This window comes from Ursus arctos, unplaced genomic scaffold (assembly GCF_023065955.2).
Source record: "Ursus arctos isolate Adak ecotype North America unplaced genomic scaffold, UrsArc2.0 scaffold_26, whole genome shotgun sequence".
In the NCBI taxonomy this organism is placed as follows: Eukaryota; Metazoa; Chordata; class Mammalia; order Carnivora; family Ursidae; genus Ursus; species Ursus arctos.
This window is the reverse complement of record NW_026622941.1, coordinates 2,039,090-2,058,027: the sequence shown is the minus strand read 5'-3', so window position 1 is coordinate 2,058,027 and position 18,938 is coordinate 2,039,090. Positions and strand designations below refer to the sequence as shown.

The 18,938-nt window shown below is 56.0% G+C and overlaps 2 protein-coding genes across 2 annotated transcripts in view; one reads left to right on the top strand and one right to left on the bottom strand.

Moving 5' to 3' along the window:
- CACNA2D4 (calcium voltage-gated channel auxiliary subunit alpha2delta 4) overlaps positions 1-18,938 on the bottom strand; it is a 109,480-nt gene that overhangs the window by 22,595 nt on the left and 67,947 nt on the right. The gene's annotated exons all lie outside the window — the stretch shown is intronic.
- Positions 664-17,225, top strand: LRTM2 (leucine rich repeats and transmembrane domains 2). The gene is made up of 5 exons (XM_026502745.3): positions 664-974; positions 7,494-7,676; positions 8,151-8,292; positions 10,999-11,589; positions 14,733-17,225. The coding sequence occupies exons 3-5, from the start codon at positions 8,226-8,228 to the stop codon at positions 15,185-15,187; spliced, it is 1,113 nt and encodes a 370-aa protein (XP_026358530.1). The 5' UTR covers positions 664-974; positions 7,494-7,676; positions 8,151-8,225; the 3' UTR covers positions 15,188-17,225.

The following is an 18,938-nucleotide window of genomic DNA, read 5'->3' as shown; positions in this document are numbered from 1 at the left end:
TAAATAGCCCTGGTCTGGGGTCACCGGAGGCTCAGTGACCTGTGTGTGACCATGTGACAAGCACTGTGTGTGGCTCAGGTCCCCTTTCTGAAGGATTGCCAGGCAGATGGGCTGCCCTGTGCATCCCTCCAGTTACCCTCTCTGGAATAAATCACCCTTCGACCAGGAAAAGGGTTTCGTTTTTCCTTCTCCACAAGCAGGTTGGAAGACACTGCCCTGCATACCTCTGAACGGGAGACAGCCCCACTTCCTAGGGCCTTCCTAGGGACCTCTGGCCGCGTGGGTCCTGCCCCTCCTCGCCAAAGGGAAGGGGAGAGAGGGGAGAGACACAGAGGGGGGCGGCGGTCGGGGCAGGGAGAGCTTGGAGGAGCGTGGGGAAGGAAGATGGAGGTCCACAGGCAAACAGATTTCAACAGCTTTCCTCCTCTCCAGTGGGAAGCGATTACTCCATAGGTGCTTTTTTTCCACGGAAATGCTTACATTTCAAGGGTGAGCGCTGCCCTCTGGCCGTGAGCGCCTCTGGTGTGTGTGTGTGTGTGTGTGTGTGTGTGTGTGTGTGTGTGTGTGTGTGCCTGTGCGCGCGCCTTCGCCTGTGTGTGCTACTGTCGCTGTCATCACAGATGTACCCCCAGCTGTCACTCCATTGCTCCGTCTCTTTGCTCGCGCACACGCGCGCGCTCTCCTCCTCTCCCCTTTCTTCCCCTCTCCTATCTGTCTCCCTCGGTCCCTCCCTCTTTCCTTCTCAGTTTGTTATTGACCCAGCAGCCCCGTCCCCTTGGCAGCCGTGGCAGGCATTCCTTCTCCCCCGTGCTGTGTGCGCGCGCCAGGTCCCCGCTCCCGGTGGACTGGGGACTCAGTGCCCACTGAGCTCTGCTTGTCAGTGCTGTCTGGATTTCTCCAGGAATCCCGGGAGGGTCTCATTGGACGGTTTAGAGCTACTTGATTTAAGGAGCCTGCGGTCAGGGTGAAGAAAGGTGAGTGTTGTACGCCAGAGGGAAGGCAGGAAGGGCCGGTGGGGGTGCAAGGTGGCTGGGACACAGGGAATGGGGGCCCGTCTTTGCTGGGTCTCCTGGCCTTGTACAGATAGCCACTGTTACCTCCTGCCTGGGAGCAGTTGCCGGGGTTGGGGAAATGCTCAGGACTCGACATGGGGGCAGCCCAAAGACACAGGGCACAGAGCTACTCTGATCTCACAGCACTGGGGAGGTGAGCTGGGGTTCTGCTGGGGAGGGGGCAGCTGGGGCAGGGGAGGGGAGAGGAGAGCAGTGCCCATGCCAGATGACAGGCCTGGGTGGCATAGAAACCAGTCCCTGCAGCACGGGGAGTGCCAGCCAAGAGCCCTGTGCCGTCTGCCTGCCCAGCTCAGCATTTGCAGCCTGAGGAGCTTGGGTGCTATGGGAAAGGGATGCTGGTGACAGGGCTGGTACAGAGGATGGCTGGGTGGGGGGGGTGGTGGTGGTGGTGGCAGGCTGGAGGACTGTGCTGTCTGAGGTATGGGAATAGACCTCGGGGACCCGGCCTCTTTGCAGGATGCCCTCAGCATGGGATTGCTGGCCTCCGGGCAGCTGTCCTTGGACAAGGGTGCAGAGGAGCCCTTCCCTGGCTGGACATGGCCCCACACAGCTGTGAGGGAAGCCTCCCTGGTGGGGGCGTGGCTGGGAGTGGACAAGGGAGGAAAGCCTTGTAGCTCTTCCTTGGCAAGCCCGAGGCCCTACTCCCAGCCCTCCGGCGACCCAGGGGTAGGGGGTGGAACCAGGCTTGTAAGAACTCACTCGGGGTGTCCCCCAGCTACACACTGGGTCCTCTATCTATAAATGGGTTGAGAAGCCTTATGCCCCCTTGGTGGGAGTTGTGGACTCAGCCTCGGGGGAGCGGGTGGGGTACAGCCCCACCATGCCCACCTGGCTTCCTGACCCACTGAGACATGGACATCCTGAGTTGGAGTAGGAAAGCAGCTCTTAGCAGCCCCAAGCCCATTCTGACAATGCAGAGAGGGTGGTCTGACCGGGGGTCCCAACCGCCCAGCTCTGTCCCAGGGGCCACTTTGTCTTTTTCCTGAGCTAAGCTGTCCGAGTTTGGGGGGAGATGGTAAGGGTGGCTCCTGGTTGTCAGGGCGCATTGGGCATTGCTTTGGCATGACTCAGACTGACACCAGGCAGCTTAGATAACTATATCGGCAGCGGGGGAGGGGGGAGGCCGAGCACGTGGAGGGGGCGGGGGAAGTCCAGCAGGAGGGAAACCCGAAGCAGCTTCCTGCTCTTCCCACCCCACCTCCCCACTGCCACAGTCTCCAGCACTGCCAAAAGAGGGAGCCCAGGAAAGCCAGCTTGGGGGTGGCAGGAGAAGGAGGGACGTTTCTTAAGCAACCGATCTGGTTTCTTTGGGGTTTGGCTGGAAGCTGTGTCTGGGGCCTGGATGAACAAACCTTGTTCCCACTTTCCAGACACCAAAGGCAAGGAGGGGCCCTGTGGAGCTGCTTTGGGCAGGATGGATAGCATGGGATGGAGGCAGGGAAGGGCCTTTATGTAATATTGGGGTGCCTGGGGAGGAAAGAGGTGGAGCTCAGGCAGTCTGTCCCTTCTTGGGGTCTCCCTTCTACCCCAGATCAGGCCTCTTCTGCCCCCTGCCTAAGGCCATGGCCTGACTCCCTAGCCATGGCCTCAATGAGCACGCTTGGTTTGTTCACAATGGAGAGGGGCTCCAATGAGGAATGACTCAGAGGGCTTTTCTGTTCTGATTCCCAGAAGATCTGTTTGGGATCAGGAATATTCAACAAGGAAACCAGGATGCAGGAAGCTCGGGGTGAGAATGGGGTATGCATTTTAAAATGAACCAGGAAGGTCGGCCAGTTCCAAGGACCAATAGAGAGATTTTTAAAAACCTGCTTCCGTGCTGCCTGGGCAGTGTGTGTTATGGGGGTGACAGGCAGGAAGAGACTGAGCATGTTTCCTGGAAGGGCCCAGATGGCCAGACTGGAGGCAGCAGGTGGAGAGGCCAGCCCTGCAGTCCCCACCAAACAGGGTTCCGCTCAGGCCACCCTGCAGTCCAGGTCCCCCTCCACCCTCTTGGTGCCTCTCACTGCCTGTGACCTTCACCAGTCTGCAGAGTGAGGTGGGTGCACAGGTGACCACGAAGGCCCTTTTTGCTTCTCAATTCTGTGAGTCTTGGATGCTGAGGGCTGCAGAAGCCTTGTCCTCAACCAGGGACACTTGACCAAAGGGAGAGCTTGGGGGAGGCGAATGGCAGGGCCAGCATGACGTCCTGGGAGTCAGGGACCCCCAGGCTGAGGTTCAATGGGCATTAAGCACTTGTGTGGTTTGGACCCTGGACTGGGGGAGGCAGACAGGATGGAGGAAGGCTGTGGACAGCAGACTGGTGGTGGGTGTGTTGGAGGTTTCTAGCTGAGGTCGGAGCCAGCTCCCCTTGGAGGATTAACCTCTGTCTGTAGGAGAAATTGAAGGGGCAGGGGCACAGAGAGGCCACCGCCCCCCACCATCCAAGCTGAGCACTCCGTGGGTTTGGGAGCCCGTGGGGCTGAGGAGAGGTGCTCCCCCGGGGAGCAGCGCCCACCCCCAGGCCCCAGGGGATGCTGCTGCGCCCACTCAGCTCGGCGGGAGCACGTGGCACTTTCTGCTCTTACTGCTGCCTCCTGTTCCATCACTACCCTCCACCCCTGGCTTCCCTCCTGACCTCAGCACCCAACCCTCCACCAGAAGGGGTTCTAGAAAGCCCGCTCCAAGTCCTTTCCTAAGACCTTGGCCACCTGGGGCCTTTCCGCACTGCACGGATGTTCCTAGAAGGAGGGGCCTGGCGGGGGTCAGGGCTGGCGTTTCAGTCCCACCCGGCTCAGGTGGTCTCTTCCCCAGCGGGAGGGGCCCGCCTCCTCAGGTCCAGGGAGACCAGGGACAAGGACATGCTGCATAAACTGTGAAGTACTGTACAAACGAGAGGTTGCCTCTCCCGCTTCTGCCTTTCCCTCCGATACCTGGAACCTCCGCGTGTGAGCAGACCAGGAAGAGAATGGACCCGGAAGCCTATAAAGGCAGCTGAGTTAGTCGCTTTGTCACCAGACTGCTCACGCCCAAAGCTGTATTCATTCTTCCGTGGTCTAACCTGAGGCAAGTTACTTAATTTCCTTGGCTTCATTTTCCCCATCTGCAAAATCGCAGAGAGTTGTTCTGAGCACAAGGAACACTCTCTACTGGTGTTTGTGGCTATGGTCCTGGCTTCTCCCCACGCAGAGGCTTTTTGAAGGAGGTTAATGTCAGTATCCTCCCCCCTGTGCCCAGGTCACGGCCATTCCCTAGATGGGGTCTGGGAGACGGACCGGCACGGCCTCCTGGACGGCGCCAGGGCCTGCTGGCAGAGAAGACATCTGGTCTTGTGCTTCTCGAACTTGAATATGGGGTCTTGTTAAAATTCAGATTCTAGCCGGGTGGGCCTGGGGTGGGGACTGAGAGCCTGCATCTAGGAAATTCCTAGGTAAGGCCCAGGAATGACACCGACACCGAGGAGCTAAGGACGCCCAGGGCTTCTGCCTTTGATTGCTGGCAGCTCCTCGGCCCCACCCCCCATCCTGGTTCTTTCAGCAAAGCCCAGCCAAGGAGGCCCAGTGCCCTGCTGGGGCTCAGCCCTTCTCTCTGGTGCCTCTGCCCCTGGGACTGAGACAATGAGCCATGGGACGATTAGGAGCAAGTCCAGCACCCCTGAGGCTGTGGGACCTGGAGATCTTTCTGGCAAGGCCTCCCAGCTCTTTTCTGTCCCCCGTTCTCCATCCTGGGTGGGGACTTCCCTCTCAGATGGTGTAAATTTATTCCAGCAGCCGGCCAGCGCCTGCCGCAGCAGCGGCACTCCCAATGTAGGTCACCCCCTTTCCTAATGAGGCTAGATACTTCTGGGGGTGGAAAGGGGTCCTTGGGTTGGAGGTGTGCTTGTGGGCAAAGGGTCAGGGAGCCAGGAAGTGTTGGGTTCTAGCCCCATATCTCTGTAAAGGTCACTTCCATGGTGCCCAAAGAGGCAGGGTCAGCTCCGTAGGGAGCACAGGTACCCTCTCCCCGGCCCATGGACCTGGGGGACTTCGTTTTCATCACATTTCTCCAGAGATACTGGGGTCAACAGTGTCCTGTCACCTGAGAAGATGACGCCCGGGGGTCTGCATTGTGGCAACGTGCCTGACTGGTTTTGTACAGCTGACATCATCCAAGGCTGGGGATGGGGCATCAGGACCTGCTTAAGGCCACTGTCTCCACTGACTGGTGCTTGCTGGTCAACCCCTGGGCTCACTCTTGGGGTGACACTGAGGCCCAGGATGGGTGGGTGGGATGGAAAGGAGAGCCTGCTTGAAACAGGGGAGCAGGCTCAGGAGGAAACAGGGTCTGGGCTGGGCGGGAGGGGTTCTCTGCCACCTGTCTTCTTGTGAGAAGCTGGAAAGAGCAGGAGCAGAAGCCCGGCTTGGGTCTCCAGCACCCCTAGGGGTCTGGGTATAGAAGATGCTCTGCAGTAGGGGCTGTCCTACGGGGTTTTCATTAGACCTTACTTCTAGGTGGGAGGTGTCCTTGTACATCTGTCTGCTGGGGGCTTTTGCTGGCTGAGTGTTGGCATCTGAGGGGGAGTGCTGGAGGGCTGCCCACAGGGCATGCATGTGTGCACGCATGTGTGTGTGTGTGTGTGTGTGTGAGAGAGAGAGAGAGAGAGAGAGAGGGCGCACGTGCCTAACTGCACAGCTCTCTGTGGGGGTGTGTTTGCACCATGTGCTGTGTCGGGCGCTCCAAGCACGTGTGTGGGAGCCTAAGTGCACCCTGCTCTGTGCACACATACATGTCTACCCATAAGGGCCATTGCGGGGTGACAGTCACCAGGGAATGGATGCACAGCCAGACTCAGAAGCCCGTGACTCTTCTCTGATCCAGCATTGGGCAAGGTGGTCATCATCACCATGCCTTGCATGGCCACCAACCTGCCTGAGTTTGTGTGGGGGCTGTGAGCTCTGGATGTGAGGGCTCTTGCTGGAGTCAGAGATTGTTCCGAGAGTCAGGGCCTGAGAGACACAGAGAAGGTGGACACTGCTGTCTGGGATGGAGGTCCAGGAAGGCTGTGTGTGAGCGTGCCCTGCCATGAGCATCCTGTGATGGGCCATCTGCTCGGGAACAGAGAAGTAGACCCCTGTGTGAGGCTGGTGGGACCAGGAAGGAGATGCCACGTAGAACTGCTGTGAGTGGCTGTCCCCCTCCCCACGGAGGAAGGGAACTGGGGCTTCCTCACAGCTATCATGGGCTCAAGTCCAGGCTGGGCGCATTTGCCTGAATTATCTTCGAAGGTAATGTGTACTAAATATAGTAAATGTTAACTCTCCTCCCTTAATTAAATTGATCTGCGCAGAGATTCTGCCCATGAAGTATTACCGTCACCACTTTTAGAGATAAAATAACTGAGGCTCAGAGAGTTTACACAGTTTGCTTAAGGTTGCACAGCTAAGGAGTGGCGGGACCGGAAGGAACCAGAAGGCCTCCCTGCCCAGGCTGGAGAGAGAGAAGCTGGAGAAGACACCTGAGCTGCTCTGAGCTCCTCCTTCATGCCTCAGCCCAGGGCCTGGGGTTCCATCCAAGAGGCAGTGTGGGGAACCGGGCTGCTCCCCACACCCCACATCGGGACCCAGTTGTTGTGACACGCTCTGCCAGCCCCTGGGAGGCCTGCACACCCTGGAACCCCCTCCCCCCAGTGGATGAGGGGGAAAGATAAAGCCAAGACCCCTTCCTGCCCGAGGCTGCCCTTGCTGGGAGCACAGCTGAGGATCCTGCGGGGGTTGCTGTGTTTTAAATGGGTTTTGCCACTGGAGGCAGCTAGATTCAAGAGTGGGGGCTGGGGAGGCACTGAGAGACACCAGGAGCTGCAGCAGGACCCGAAATGCCTGAAGGAAACCTGCTTCACCGGATGCAGAGATTTCAGTTAGCTCCCCAGCAGTCCCCTCCACCTCTCAGCTGCCTGCTTAACTCTGCCCCTGGCTCCTCCAGGGAGAGGGGGAGAGGGGAGGCTGTGACCAGGGATCGTGGAGGCATGAGCAGGCAACCAAAGGAGCCAGCCAGGAGCGGTGGGCTGATGGGATGGTGCCCTTTGGGAGCAGAAGGGGCTGGGCTGTGGGCAGAGTCCTCCTGCCCTGTGCCGTCCCCTTCCCCATCTTGTCCCCGCCTGCTGCAGTGGCTGTGCAGTCCCTTTCCCATCCCTCTGATGGGGCTGGGAGAGCGGAGGTTCTGGCCTCTGTCTGAGGGCCTTAGCTATACCTGGAAGGAAATGGGGGCCACAGGAGGGCCCGGGTCCCTCTTACTAGTCTTAGGGTTGGGTCAGGGCAGGTCCTGAGACCCTAGACAGGGTGACTACCCCTCTTTAGTCATCTGCAAGAGAAACCTGCTTCCTTGCCTCCCCGGGCCGGCTCCCAGCCCTCCTTCTGCTCCGAAATCTCATCCTCTCCTTCCTGTCCCTGTCTCCTGCACGAACAGCTGCTGCGGCATGAACTCCCTGAGCTGATGAGTCTTATTATAGACCAGCGGGCGGAAGACAGAGCACCGCACCTCACCTCTCCGGCGAAGGTGGAGGGGCAGCGGGAGGCCAGCCGGTGGCGCAAGCAGGGCCTGGGCCTCACGCCTGACACAGCAGCAGACTCTGCCTCCTCGGGGGCCATGGTAAGAGCAGTGCTGGGACCGGGAACAGTGTTACTATGGCCTCACTCTGCTTACCTAGTAGCTCTGTCCCTCAGTGTCCCCACCTGTGATGTGGGGGAAAGCTCACAAAGGAGGCCATATTGCTCCCAAAGCATTTTAGAGATCAACACGCCAGAGAGGCCATGAGAGAGGCAGGGGAGGGGACAATGGAGAGGCCACTGCTGGTGACTTCTGGGTCCCACAGGCAGAGCTCAGCACCATGCCACAGGCTGGAGCCTGTCCTCCTTGTCACCCCAGTCACCCAGGGAGGGGGAAGGTTTCCTGGCTTCTCTGCCCCTCGTTCTTCTCCTTCCCCCACCCAGGGAATTATAGCTGAGAAGAACAAGAGAGGGGATTGACAAGGAGTGTAAAGAGACACCGGGCCCTCTCCCTAACCCCTGGGCTGGAACGGGGCCTCGAGTGCTGCTCAGCCCTTTCTCTGTCTCTCTTTCTCAGGACTGACAGGTAGCACACACCGAGGGGCTCCTCTCTCCCCAGAGGTGCAGGGCAGTGAGAGCTGTGGCATTCACCATGCTGGCCCGGGGCAGTGGCCCTGAGCAGAGGACCAGGCTTGCCGTGCAGTGGAGGCAGATCTCCTGTGAGTACAGGGGGTGGGGGCAGGTGGCAGGGGCTAGCTTGGCATGCAGTGATGCATGCCAGGCGGCAGGAAACTCTGATCTTTCTGGGATGCCCAAGGCCCAGGAAGACTACAGTCTTGTCTGTGGTACTGGCATCTGTGGCAGCCAAAGAAAGAGTTGCTGCTGGGAGCTTTAGTGGCTAAATGGAGCTGGAGGCCATGACGGGTGGTTCTGTGTCTCCGGGTGGGTCCGTTCCTGTGCCCAGGAAGTCCACCCCCACCCCCAGCGGTCTGGCTTGTGGGAGTCCTGCTGCTCTAATGGCAAGTCTCCCTCTTGTCTTCCATTAGCTGGGTGAACCTGGAGACTTCTGTCTCAGTCTTCCTAGCTCTGAAATGGAGGGAACCAGAGAGCTCTTGGATTGTGGTGTTGGAAGGACCACAGGGGTTGGGTCCAGCCTTCCTTCTGCATATGGGGAAACTGAGCTCTCCATTTCCCATAAGAAAGCCTTGTAAGTTGTCAGGCTGAAGGAAGCCCTGAGAAATTCTCTTCAGTAGAGGGAAAGGGCCAGTCAGTGAGGACGGGCTTGCCCAAGGCTACATGGTAAGAGGTAATGGTCCTGAGGGACATTATTCTGCCTGACTTCTCCCCTCGTACACTTGGCCTGGTGATACAGCTGCAGGACGTGAGCAGCCTGAATTATTCACCATGTGAGAGTGGCTGATCCCGGGCTGCTTAGATCCCGTTTCAACCTCATTCTAGAATCACTCAGCACCTCGAAATACAGGATTATGTTTTCTTGCCACCAGAGCTTTTATGTCACCCTGAATTTCTCAGGGGGAATAATGGATTCTGGTTATCTTGATCCTTTTGTGAAGGAAGCTGGATGGACTGAATTTTTTCCTGGGGAAAGTGAAGTCTGCAGAACGTTGATTTTCAAATGGCACAGTGCGGGATAGGGTGGGGCAGGCTGACCTGGCAGCAGAAGGGTTCAGAGGGCTAAGAGGGTGAGAGGTAGCCGCAGGTGAGCCCGTGTGGCCAGGAAGGGTCACTGGTTGGCTTCTGTGGCCATGACTGTGCTCGTGTCTCCTGAGAATGAGGAGGCTCAGGTGTCAGCCTTGCAGTCCGGCTCTCAACTGTCACTGACCCCACAAGTATGGGGGGGGGGTAGACCCATACTGTTCCTTCAAGCTCTGTTCTTGGGGACACCAAACGACTAGACATCTGCCAGGCACAGACTCAAGACCATCCCATTCAGTCCGTCAAGTCGGGGTGGCTGCTGCCTCTCTGAGTGGGGTCACCTGGGCCATGAACTGGGTCTGAACTTCTCCATCACTTCCCTGGTGAGGGTCTTTCCTCTGGGTCTCTCTTTCCAAAAGAAAATGGCCACACAGCTGCTTCCTTCCCCTCTGCACCCCTTCCCCCAACTTGAAGCTATACTAGGCTAAGACACGCCACGCGTGGAAGAGACAGAGCACAAAAGGGCACTCCCACCCCTGCCCTTACAGCCTCCCATGTGCTGTCAGATCTGCATGAATCCCACATCCAAGATGGAGCCAGTAATTTGCCAGACTGGGTGCTGACTTGGTGAATTTGAACTATTTTGAGCTCATCTGTTTTCTCTTCCACAGTGAGCAAACTTCTATGACACTCAGGAAGACACTTGAGGGGAGTTTTGCAGTCACTCTGAGAAGGGACTGCTGGACAATGGAATGAGTTGCTCTGTTGCAATTATTCTCTGAGGTCCTTCCCCACCTAGCCCAGGCTAGACTCTTAGGTTGCTTACTCACAGGGGTCTTGGACAAAACATGGGACCACAAAAGGAATGCTGTTAATGGGTCCATCCTGCAGAAATGCTACCCCGCAGCCCTTAGGAACACGAGACCAACCTAAATGCCTGGTTTGTTTTAGAACGAGAATAAATATGAAACTTCTCTTAGAACCTATGACTTGCAGTGGCTTGTGCCCAAGAGTTCTTCAGCTTGGAAGTGGATTTGTGCCTCTTATCCTCATCATTTCCACTGTGGTCTCTGGAGTGGGACCCTAGATGGGCTTGAGCTCGCGGTCTCCATGCTAAGTTACTGGCCCCCCTCTTGGATCTGACAGCACATGGGAGGTTGTAGGGGGCAGGGGTGGGAGTGCCCCTTCGCGCTCTCCCTCTTCCATCCGTGCGCGGTGTGTCTTAGCCTAGGGCAGTTCCAAGTTGGGGGTGGGGGTGCAGAGGGCAGGGAAACAGCAATGTGGCTATTTTCTTCTGGAAAGAGAATCTTTCTCTGTGACACTGGGAGAGGAACAAGGGGTGACATCCTTACATCCTCTGTTTTGTCAACATCCGTGGTATCAGTGGGGCCCAAGCTCCCAAGGAGATCAACCCGCGGAGACCCCATGAGCTGGGGCACCCTTGTGGAACAGCACTGCTTGCGGTCTGGACTCAGGCCTGCCATTCTGCAGGATGGTTCCCCACTAAAGTAGTTTCTTTGCCAGATGTGCTGTGAGTCAAGGATCCCTGCTGACACCCTGTGATGTCCAATAATATGCTTTGTGCTTCGGGTTTGTTCATTATCTTTTTATGTGGTCAGTAAAGGTTTGTGCATTGATTGTGGCTTGGGTCAAAGCAGATAAAGTCAAGAGGCCATTATGATACAAATTAGAAAAGAGGGAATGGAAGCAGGAGGTGGTAACCCCGGCCTGTGGCTTTCTTTCCACCTGTCTGTGCCCCTCCGCTCCAGGGATCGCCTGCTGGATCGCCCTGTGTGCTGTGGAGGCCCTCCCCGCCTGCCCCTTCTCCTGTAAGTGTGACAGCCGCAGCCTGGAGGTGGATTGTAGTGGCCTAGGCCTCACCATGGTGCCCCCAGACTTGCCCGCTGCCACCCGAACCCTCTTACTCTTGAACAATAAGCTGAGTGCCCTGCCAAGCTGGGCATTTGCCAATCTGTCCAGCCTGCAGCGGCTGGACCTATCCAACAACTTCCTGGACCAGCTGCCCCGGTCCATTTTCGGGGACCTGACGAATCTTACGGAGCTGCAGCTGCGCAATAACAGCATCAGGACCCTGGACAGGGACCTGCTGCAGCACTCGCCGCTGCTCCGCCACCTGGACCTGTCCATCAACGGGCTGGCCCAGCTGCCCCCTGGCCTTTTCGATGGACTCCCAGCTCTGCGCTCCCTGTCACTTCGCTCCAACCGTCTGCAGAACCTGGACCGGCTGACGTTTGAACCCCTGGCAAGCCTGCAGCTGCTGCAGGTTGGGGACAACCCCTGGGAGTGTGACTGTAACCTGCGTGATTTCAAACACTGGATGGAGTGGTTCTCCTACCGAGGTGAGCACGGCCAGTCCTGCCTGGGTGTGAGGAATCGGGAGAATCACCCCTGGCCCAACACATTTCCTGGAGGCTGGGTGTTGACTCAGGGCCGAGGTCCAGGGAGAAGGCTGTGGCCCTATCTCTCCACTAGCTCTAGGTTAGAAAAGTCTCAGTCTGGGCTCCAAACCATCCCAGGGGCAGAGAGGCTGGTGCTGCTTTCCCTCCCCCTCCACAGCTCTGCGTTCTTCTCTCTGTGCCCCTCCCAGCTCCCAGCCTCCTTCCTCTTCTTTTTCTTTCAGACTGACTCACTGTAACTTGATCTCACTTCTGTAGGTACCGTGAGGCAACTTAATAATTTTTCTCTGCATCCCACCAGGTATGCCTCTGGGCTTCCCTGGCATGGTAGGAGGAAGAAAACCCACCCTTGCTCTTCTGAATAATACAGCAATTTCTTAAATATCCACAGTTTCAGGAGGGTGGAATATAATTTAAATCCACAGATAAAACCAAATTTTCATTTTGATGATGATTTCAACTCTCTCTCCCAAGAAGTTTTATATTCCAAGCTTTTAATAAGAAGCCAAATGGCTTTAGTTTTATTCTTTCCCTTCCCCCTTTTGTCAACCTGGGAAAGTTCTAGAATGATCTATAAGATGACTAAATGTAATGAAAGGAGGGCAAAGAAGTGAGTGTAGTGGTTAAAAGTGCCAGATCTGGGTTTGATTTGTGGCTCTGTCACTTACTAGCTGTGTGATCCTGAGAAACCTCTCTGTGGCAGTGTTTTCATCTGCAAAATGGGTCAAATAACAGCTATCTGATAGAATCATTGTGAGGATTAAACTCTAATGCATGTAAAGTGTCTTTTTTTTTTTTTTAAGATTTTATTTATTTATCAGGGAGAGAGCACAAGCAGGGGGAGCAGCAGGCAGAGGGAGAAGCAGACTTCCCGTCGAGCAAGGAGCCTGATGCAGGACTCCATCCCAGGATCCTGAGATCATGACCTAAGGCGAAGGCAGATGCTTAACCGACTGGGTGCGCGTAAAGTGTCTTGAAAAGTACTTAACATAAAGCAAGTCCTCCATGAAACCTATTCATTTATTTGTTCATTTCCTACTAGCACTCATAATATTAAATGGACTTAATAAGACATAATTTGGTGCCCAGCACAAAGTAGATACTCCATGAGTATTTGCTGAATGAGGGAATCAATGTGAAAAGAAAGCCAATCTTTTTCATCAGTCTTGCTCTTTTTGTTTCATATCCAGTCACAGTCTCAATTATTTGCATGATATTCTCCTTTGTTAGTTAATTAAACAATTTTACATGGGTGCCTCGGTGGCTCAGTCGGTTAAGTGTCTGCCTTTAGATCAGGTCATGATTCCGGAATCCTGGGATCCAGCCCTGCATCAGGCTCCCCGCTAGGCAGGAAGCCTGCTTCTCCTTCTCCCTCAGCTCCTCCCCTGGCTCGTTCTCTGTCTCTCTCTTTCTCTCCCACTCTCTCAAATAAATAAATAAAATCTTAAAAAAATTTTAAAAAATTTTACAAACTGTGAAGTGCCATAAATTGTTGGTCACTATGATAATTTCTCCCATTCTTGTGAGTCGGGAAATAAATATCTTTTCATGTACATTATCTATTTTAATCCTTATAGCAGTTAATTGAGTTAGCCATTCTTATTTTATGGCCAAGAAAACCAAGACTCACATGCAATTAAATAAATTAAATAATTTGCAAAAATGACATGGCCAGGATTCAACCTCAGGTCTTTGAGCAGGAAGGTGAGGTTGCTGCCATCTCAACACCCCACTCCTACCAGTACAGAGGTGGCCCTTGGACATACGGCGCTGGATGTAAGACTTGCCACAGGCCCCTAGGCAGTCAGTGGAACAAGGGAACTAGAGGCCAAGGGTCTCAGCACCCCCTGTGTTATCCCTAGGCAACGAACGTCCTTGTCTTTTCACATAGTCATCAGGGACTAAATTCTCAGCACAAAAGGACATGGAGTGGGAATGTCTATTTTTGGGAATTTTCAATAGTACAGTTGTTTCAACCTAGCAGTTTTAAAAAAAAATTCCTGGGATGTTTTCATCAGCATCCCAGGTAAAGCATATCTATTGTATGAGAAGACTTGCAGCAGCTGCTCTGAGAGGGGGTACTGGCGGTGCGGGGATGGCAGGAGCCCATTCAGCAGGAGACATTTGGGAAGGGATCTCTTGTCTGCATCCAGATTTCACTGGAAGCTGATAGAGGGACAAAATCTGACTGTGACTTCCTAGGAGATTCTCCTGAGCTACCTTCTCTCTCACACCACGTGTTCTGCATCTTTACCCTCTCATGACTCCCCCATGGTCCAGCCTCACCATCGTCATCATGAGCCTGTGCACTTAGTGCTGCCCACACCCCCTCGTTAGCACCGGCCCCTCCCCTTTGCCCTCATGGGTCTCAGGCTGCCCTCCCAAGTTGCCACTGCACTCAGAGATGCTGTGGTCGGGGTACTGATGGGCTATCAGATTGCTCTTGAAGAGGAAAAGGGAAACATTCTCACCTGCCTTTTTTTCTCCCCACTCCAAAGAGGTAATCTTGGGCAATCAAAAGTTTCCATATGGAAGAGTGGTGGCTGTGACAGTGGCTTTTGACGTGTCCTTTCTGTGAGAGGGAGGAACTCTGGAGGGATAAGATATAGTGGAGAACAGTGTCCTGGGTTTATAGATGGATGGTGAGCAGGCAGATTCAGGGGCAAGGAGAGGAGCAGAACTGTGGCCGGGGCAGGTCTCCTGGCTCTCTCTTTGTGCTGCCAAGTCTTCCCTGAGCACCAGCACACATTAGCATTGCCATACTCTTGTGAGTCAGTTTGAGTCTGGACAGAGCAGGCTTGACTGAAATGGTTGTGTGCTTCTCTAAAATGGGAATAATGGCAATATGCATTTCATATGTGCAGATGAAATGACATGATACATGTACTTCACCTTTCATGGTCCTTGGCTTCATAAATGTTAGTTGTTTGTCTCCCTTCCTCTCCTATTGATGTTCAGGACCGAGTGCATTCCTGATAGAACCTAGACCTTCTGGACCTTCCGTTTTGGGGACCTGGGAATGGGGAGAGGGAGTCCAGGTTCTGGATGCCTGGTCAGCCCCTGCTTTTTTTCTCCCCTGGATGCAGGGGGGCGCCTGGACCAGCTTGCCTGCACCCTACCCAAGGAGCTGAGGGGGAAGGACATGCGTGTGGTCCCCATGGAGATGTTCAACTACTGCTCCCAGTTGGAGGACGAGAATAGCTCAGCTGGGCTGGATATTCCTGGGCCACCTTGCACCAAGGCCAGCCCTGAACCCGCTAAGCCCAAGCCGGGGGCTGAGCCCGAGCCAGAGCCCAGCACCGCCTGCCCCCAGAAGCAGAGGTATCGGCCAGTGAGCGTGCGGCGGGCCATTGGCACAGTGATCATCGCGGGGGTTGTCTGCGGCATCGTCTGCATCATGATGGTGGTGGCTGCTGCCTACGGCTGCATCTATGCCTCCCTCATGGCCAAGTACCACCGGGAGCTCAAGAAGCGGCAGCCCCTCATGGGGGACCCGGAGGGTGAGCACGAAGACCAGAAGCAGATCTCTTCTGTGGCATGAGAGCCCAGCCCCACTTGGCCTAGGTAGGAAGGGCAGGGAGAGCACACGGGGGATCGCTTCAGTAGGGGCTGGCCCTTCCCTCCACCACAGTCCGCTCTCCCACTCTCGCCCCCAGCCCTCCGGCAAACAAGCCACAGTGCGGCTGTCTCCGTGAACTTCCAAGTCTCTGCGGAAGCCACCCTTGTGCTAAAGGCTCCGGCCCCCTCTCCAGGCCACCAAGTCTCTGGAACAGCTGGGGGATCTCCCTGAGCTTCTGGCCATGGGGAAGAAAGGATAAGTGTGCAAGTGCAGGCTACCGGACTCAGTGTTCCCCTGCTGTCCTGCCTGCCCTGCGTGTAGTCACAGCGGGGTGACTCTCCCCACCTCCTGCTCATAGCACCTCACCTGCACGTAAGTGTGGGGAGGAGGGGACACGGGGGCCAGGGGTCAATTTCCGTGATCCACTTCTAAGCCAGGAAGATACCCTCAGCTGCCCTTCGGTGTCCAGGTTGGGTCCAGCTTCCGGCCGCTAGCACCAATGTACAATCACACCAACGCTGGCATCCGCACCCAGCACTTAGAAATACAGTTGTGACACACTCCCTCTGCTGAAGCCATCGTGTCCTTCTGCCTGCTACAGGCCACACCAGCCACACTGCTCCTGGCTTCACTCACTCACTCACTCACTCACTCACTCACACACGCTCAGCTTCACCAGCGCAATTACATCGACTGGAAATCTCTGTCTGTCCGTCTGTCTGTCAGTCTCTCTCGCACACACACAGAATCACATGGAGACAGAGGTCATGAGAGCCTAGGGAGCGGAGGCACGTTTCCCCCTTGGGTCTCTGGCCCTCAGGCCACAGAACCTTTTGCTTGCTTACTGCAACCTTTCAAGTCAACAGGGGGAGAAGCCCACGCCGACAGCACAAGGATTTCTTTGAGATCCTCTGAAGTGGGCCAAAGTGGTGCTGCTGGATGAGACTGCCTGTCACCATGGTAACCCTCTCACACCTCTCCTGCTGGGTTTTCCAGGGACACCGGCCCAGAGGCCTTGAAGCTGCAGCATGTGTGGATGGCAGCCTCCCGAGAGCCCAGGCACATACCACTGGGCGTTTCTTCAGCGCTGTCTAAGGACATCATCACTGCCAGGCCCCGTGGGGACACCCACCAATTCCACTCCTATAGTCTGCAGCCCAAGAACCATTGCTCTGTACCCTCCAGCCTTCCATCTTGAACAGCTCTGGGACTGGGACCTTGGGGTGGGGACTGGGCCACTACTGGTGGCATCTTGGGAACGCAGACGGCCCTCGAGGAAGCTCACTGCCTGCCAGCAGATCCCGGGCAGACTCCAGGGGCAGGGAGGGCGGCACCTTCTGCCCAGAGGCTTTGGGCCTGGGGTTCCTTCCCTAGGGTTTTGTGTGCTCAGTCTGGCTTCCTGGAGATCATAATTGCACCTGGACGGGGCTCCAAACCAGAGCATGGGCCGGAGTCCTGTTTGTTACCTGTAGCCTACACCAAGGGGACGGAGGGTGAGCAGAGGGCTGTGGGGGGTTTGGGGGTCACTAGTCCCCTTTTGCAAGTTGGCCCCCTCCCCTTGAGTCTGATCTCGGAGGAGTACTAGGTCTCCCTCTGCTGGACACCCGTTTCCCATGGCTGACTGAGAGTCTGGAGGCATCAGGCTGGTTTCTGGTTCTAAGACAGGGTCTTGCTGGTGGCCTGGGAAGAGGCCTCCAGAACCCGGAGGCCAAGGGTCTGAGGAGGGATAGGGCAGGACCGGGCAGGCCCACCTTGCCGTGCCCCCCTCGATCCTGCCACCTCACGGAGGACCATGATAGGTGAGGGGCGCTGGAGGGACAGCGGGAGCCTCAGTGCGGGCTGCTTGGCTGCTGTGGACACGCCTCCCCGGGACTGGGGCATAGTCCTCCTTCTTTTAGCTTTCCAGCTGACGATTGATCTAGGAATTTTCTAAAGGAAGAGGAGAGGAGGGGTGGGTATTGTCAATGGTGGTAGCTTCAGCCTGAGACAGAAGATTTTTAAAGGCAAAATTATATTTCTGGTTTGTTGTTTCAGAAGAACAATAAAGACTGTATTTTCCTATGTACCTCTTGGCTTCCTTGGCTGGGGGGGCATGTGGCTGCTGGGAGAGGGGTTTCCTGCCCCCTTACCTCCCCAGGCAGCTTCAAAAAGTGCTGTAGGACCTCACCCCAATGTCCAGAGCTCCATAAGAGAAATGGGAAACTCCTGGCTGAGGCCTCTCCAGGGAGCAGCACCGGGAGAGGAGTTGAGGGCTGAGCTCTGGACAAGCACGGGGTCTGGCCTGACGGTATGAACGTGTGAGCCTCAGGCTGTTGCACTGGGCAGCACTGGGGACTGAAGGTGAGCTGGAGACCTGTCACTGCCCTGGGCCTGCTGTGTGCACATCCGCCCTGGCTGGAGCCAGTCCACCCTGGCGGTCAAGGACAGACGGGCCAACGTGGTGGGAAGGCGGGCATTTGCCCAGAGGACCCTGCTGTGTAAGGGGAGGTGGGGGGGAGGGCTCCCTAGGAGCTGCTGATTACGTTTCATCAGCCTCAGTGAGATTGGGGGTGTTGCTAACAGGAGAGAGGAACCCTGTTTAACTTATGTTCCTCTTGCACCTTCAAGACTGACTTTAGGGACAAGCAGATGATTCTCTGCATTTACAAATATAATCCTTCCAGGGCTCAGCTGATGGGACCCAGAATTATGAACTGGAGGGCTGGGGATGGGGATGGGGAGACCAGGAGAGGAGATGAGCCAGAGAGCAAGGTCTCTGGGGTTGTTCGTCCTTCCCAAGCTGGAGTGACTCAGCTCCAGGCCTGGGCTGGCCTCTGGCTGACTGGGCCTGGGCTCTATGGTTCATTAGTCTTCAGAGACCAAGATGGAATTTTCTCCTTCCTAGGAGCTTTCCTTTGGATGATATCCCACTGAGGCAGGTGCAAACCCTAGGGAGAAGTGAGCCCTCCAGGTCCCTTTCCTGGAGTTCAGCTGGACTCCCAGCAGAGCCGGGCTGCTTGCCCTTCAGAGGTGGTGTGAATTGTGGGGTGCTGCCCTAACAGGCATAGCGGACCTGAGAGACAGTCTTCCCCGAGCCCCACCGCAGAAGCCAAGGCCAAGGTCCCTCACCAGCCCGGCACAGGCCTGCGTAATGCATAGGTGCGTCGAATGCATCACTGTTCTGAGTGTGTACGTACAGGCCCATTCGCACATAGGCAGAGCCCCGAGGAGAGGAGCCCTCGCGCAGCTCCAGACAGCTGGCTCACCGCTAAGGGCCTCTGGACGGGGGCACACATGTATCGCATGACACGTGCTAGAGGAACACACTTGCAGATTACGGTGCCACCGTTGTTATGCTGGGCAATATTCCCCAACTAGGTCTGGATCCTGATCAAAAAGTTAGATTCCGAGAAATTCTGCAAAAACTGTTGATAAATCACCTGCTTAGAGATTAAAATGATCCCTCCTTGTCCAGCTTCCCTTCCGTAGGAACCCGTGGTGTGATGCCCACACCTGGCACGCAGCTGGCCCTGTAACTGGGCCGAGTGCCCTTCTCCTACCTTCTCCCCTTGCTCAGGGCACAACATCACCCTTGCAGCTCGCCCGCCAGCCACCATGCTCTCCCAGGCCTGCAGTTCCTATGCACACAGTGCCACCAGTTTCCAAGGGATGAAACTGTCAGGACAGCACACCAGTCGCCTCCCCGGCTTTCAGCTATAGGTGCCCTCTGGCCCCAGTATTAAGGAGGTTGAGC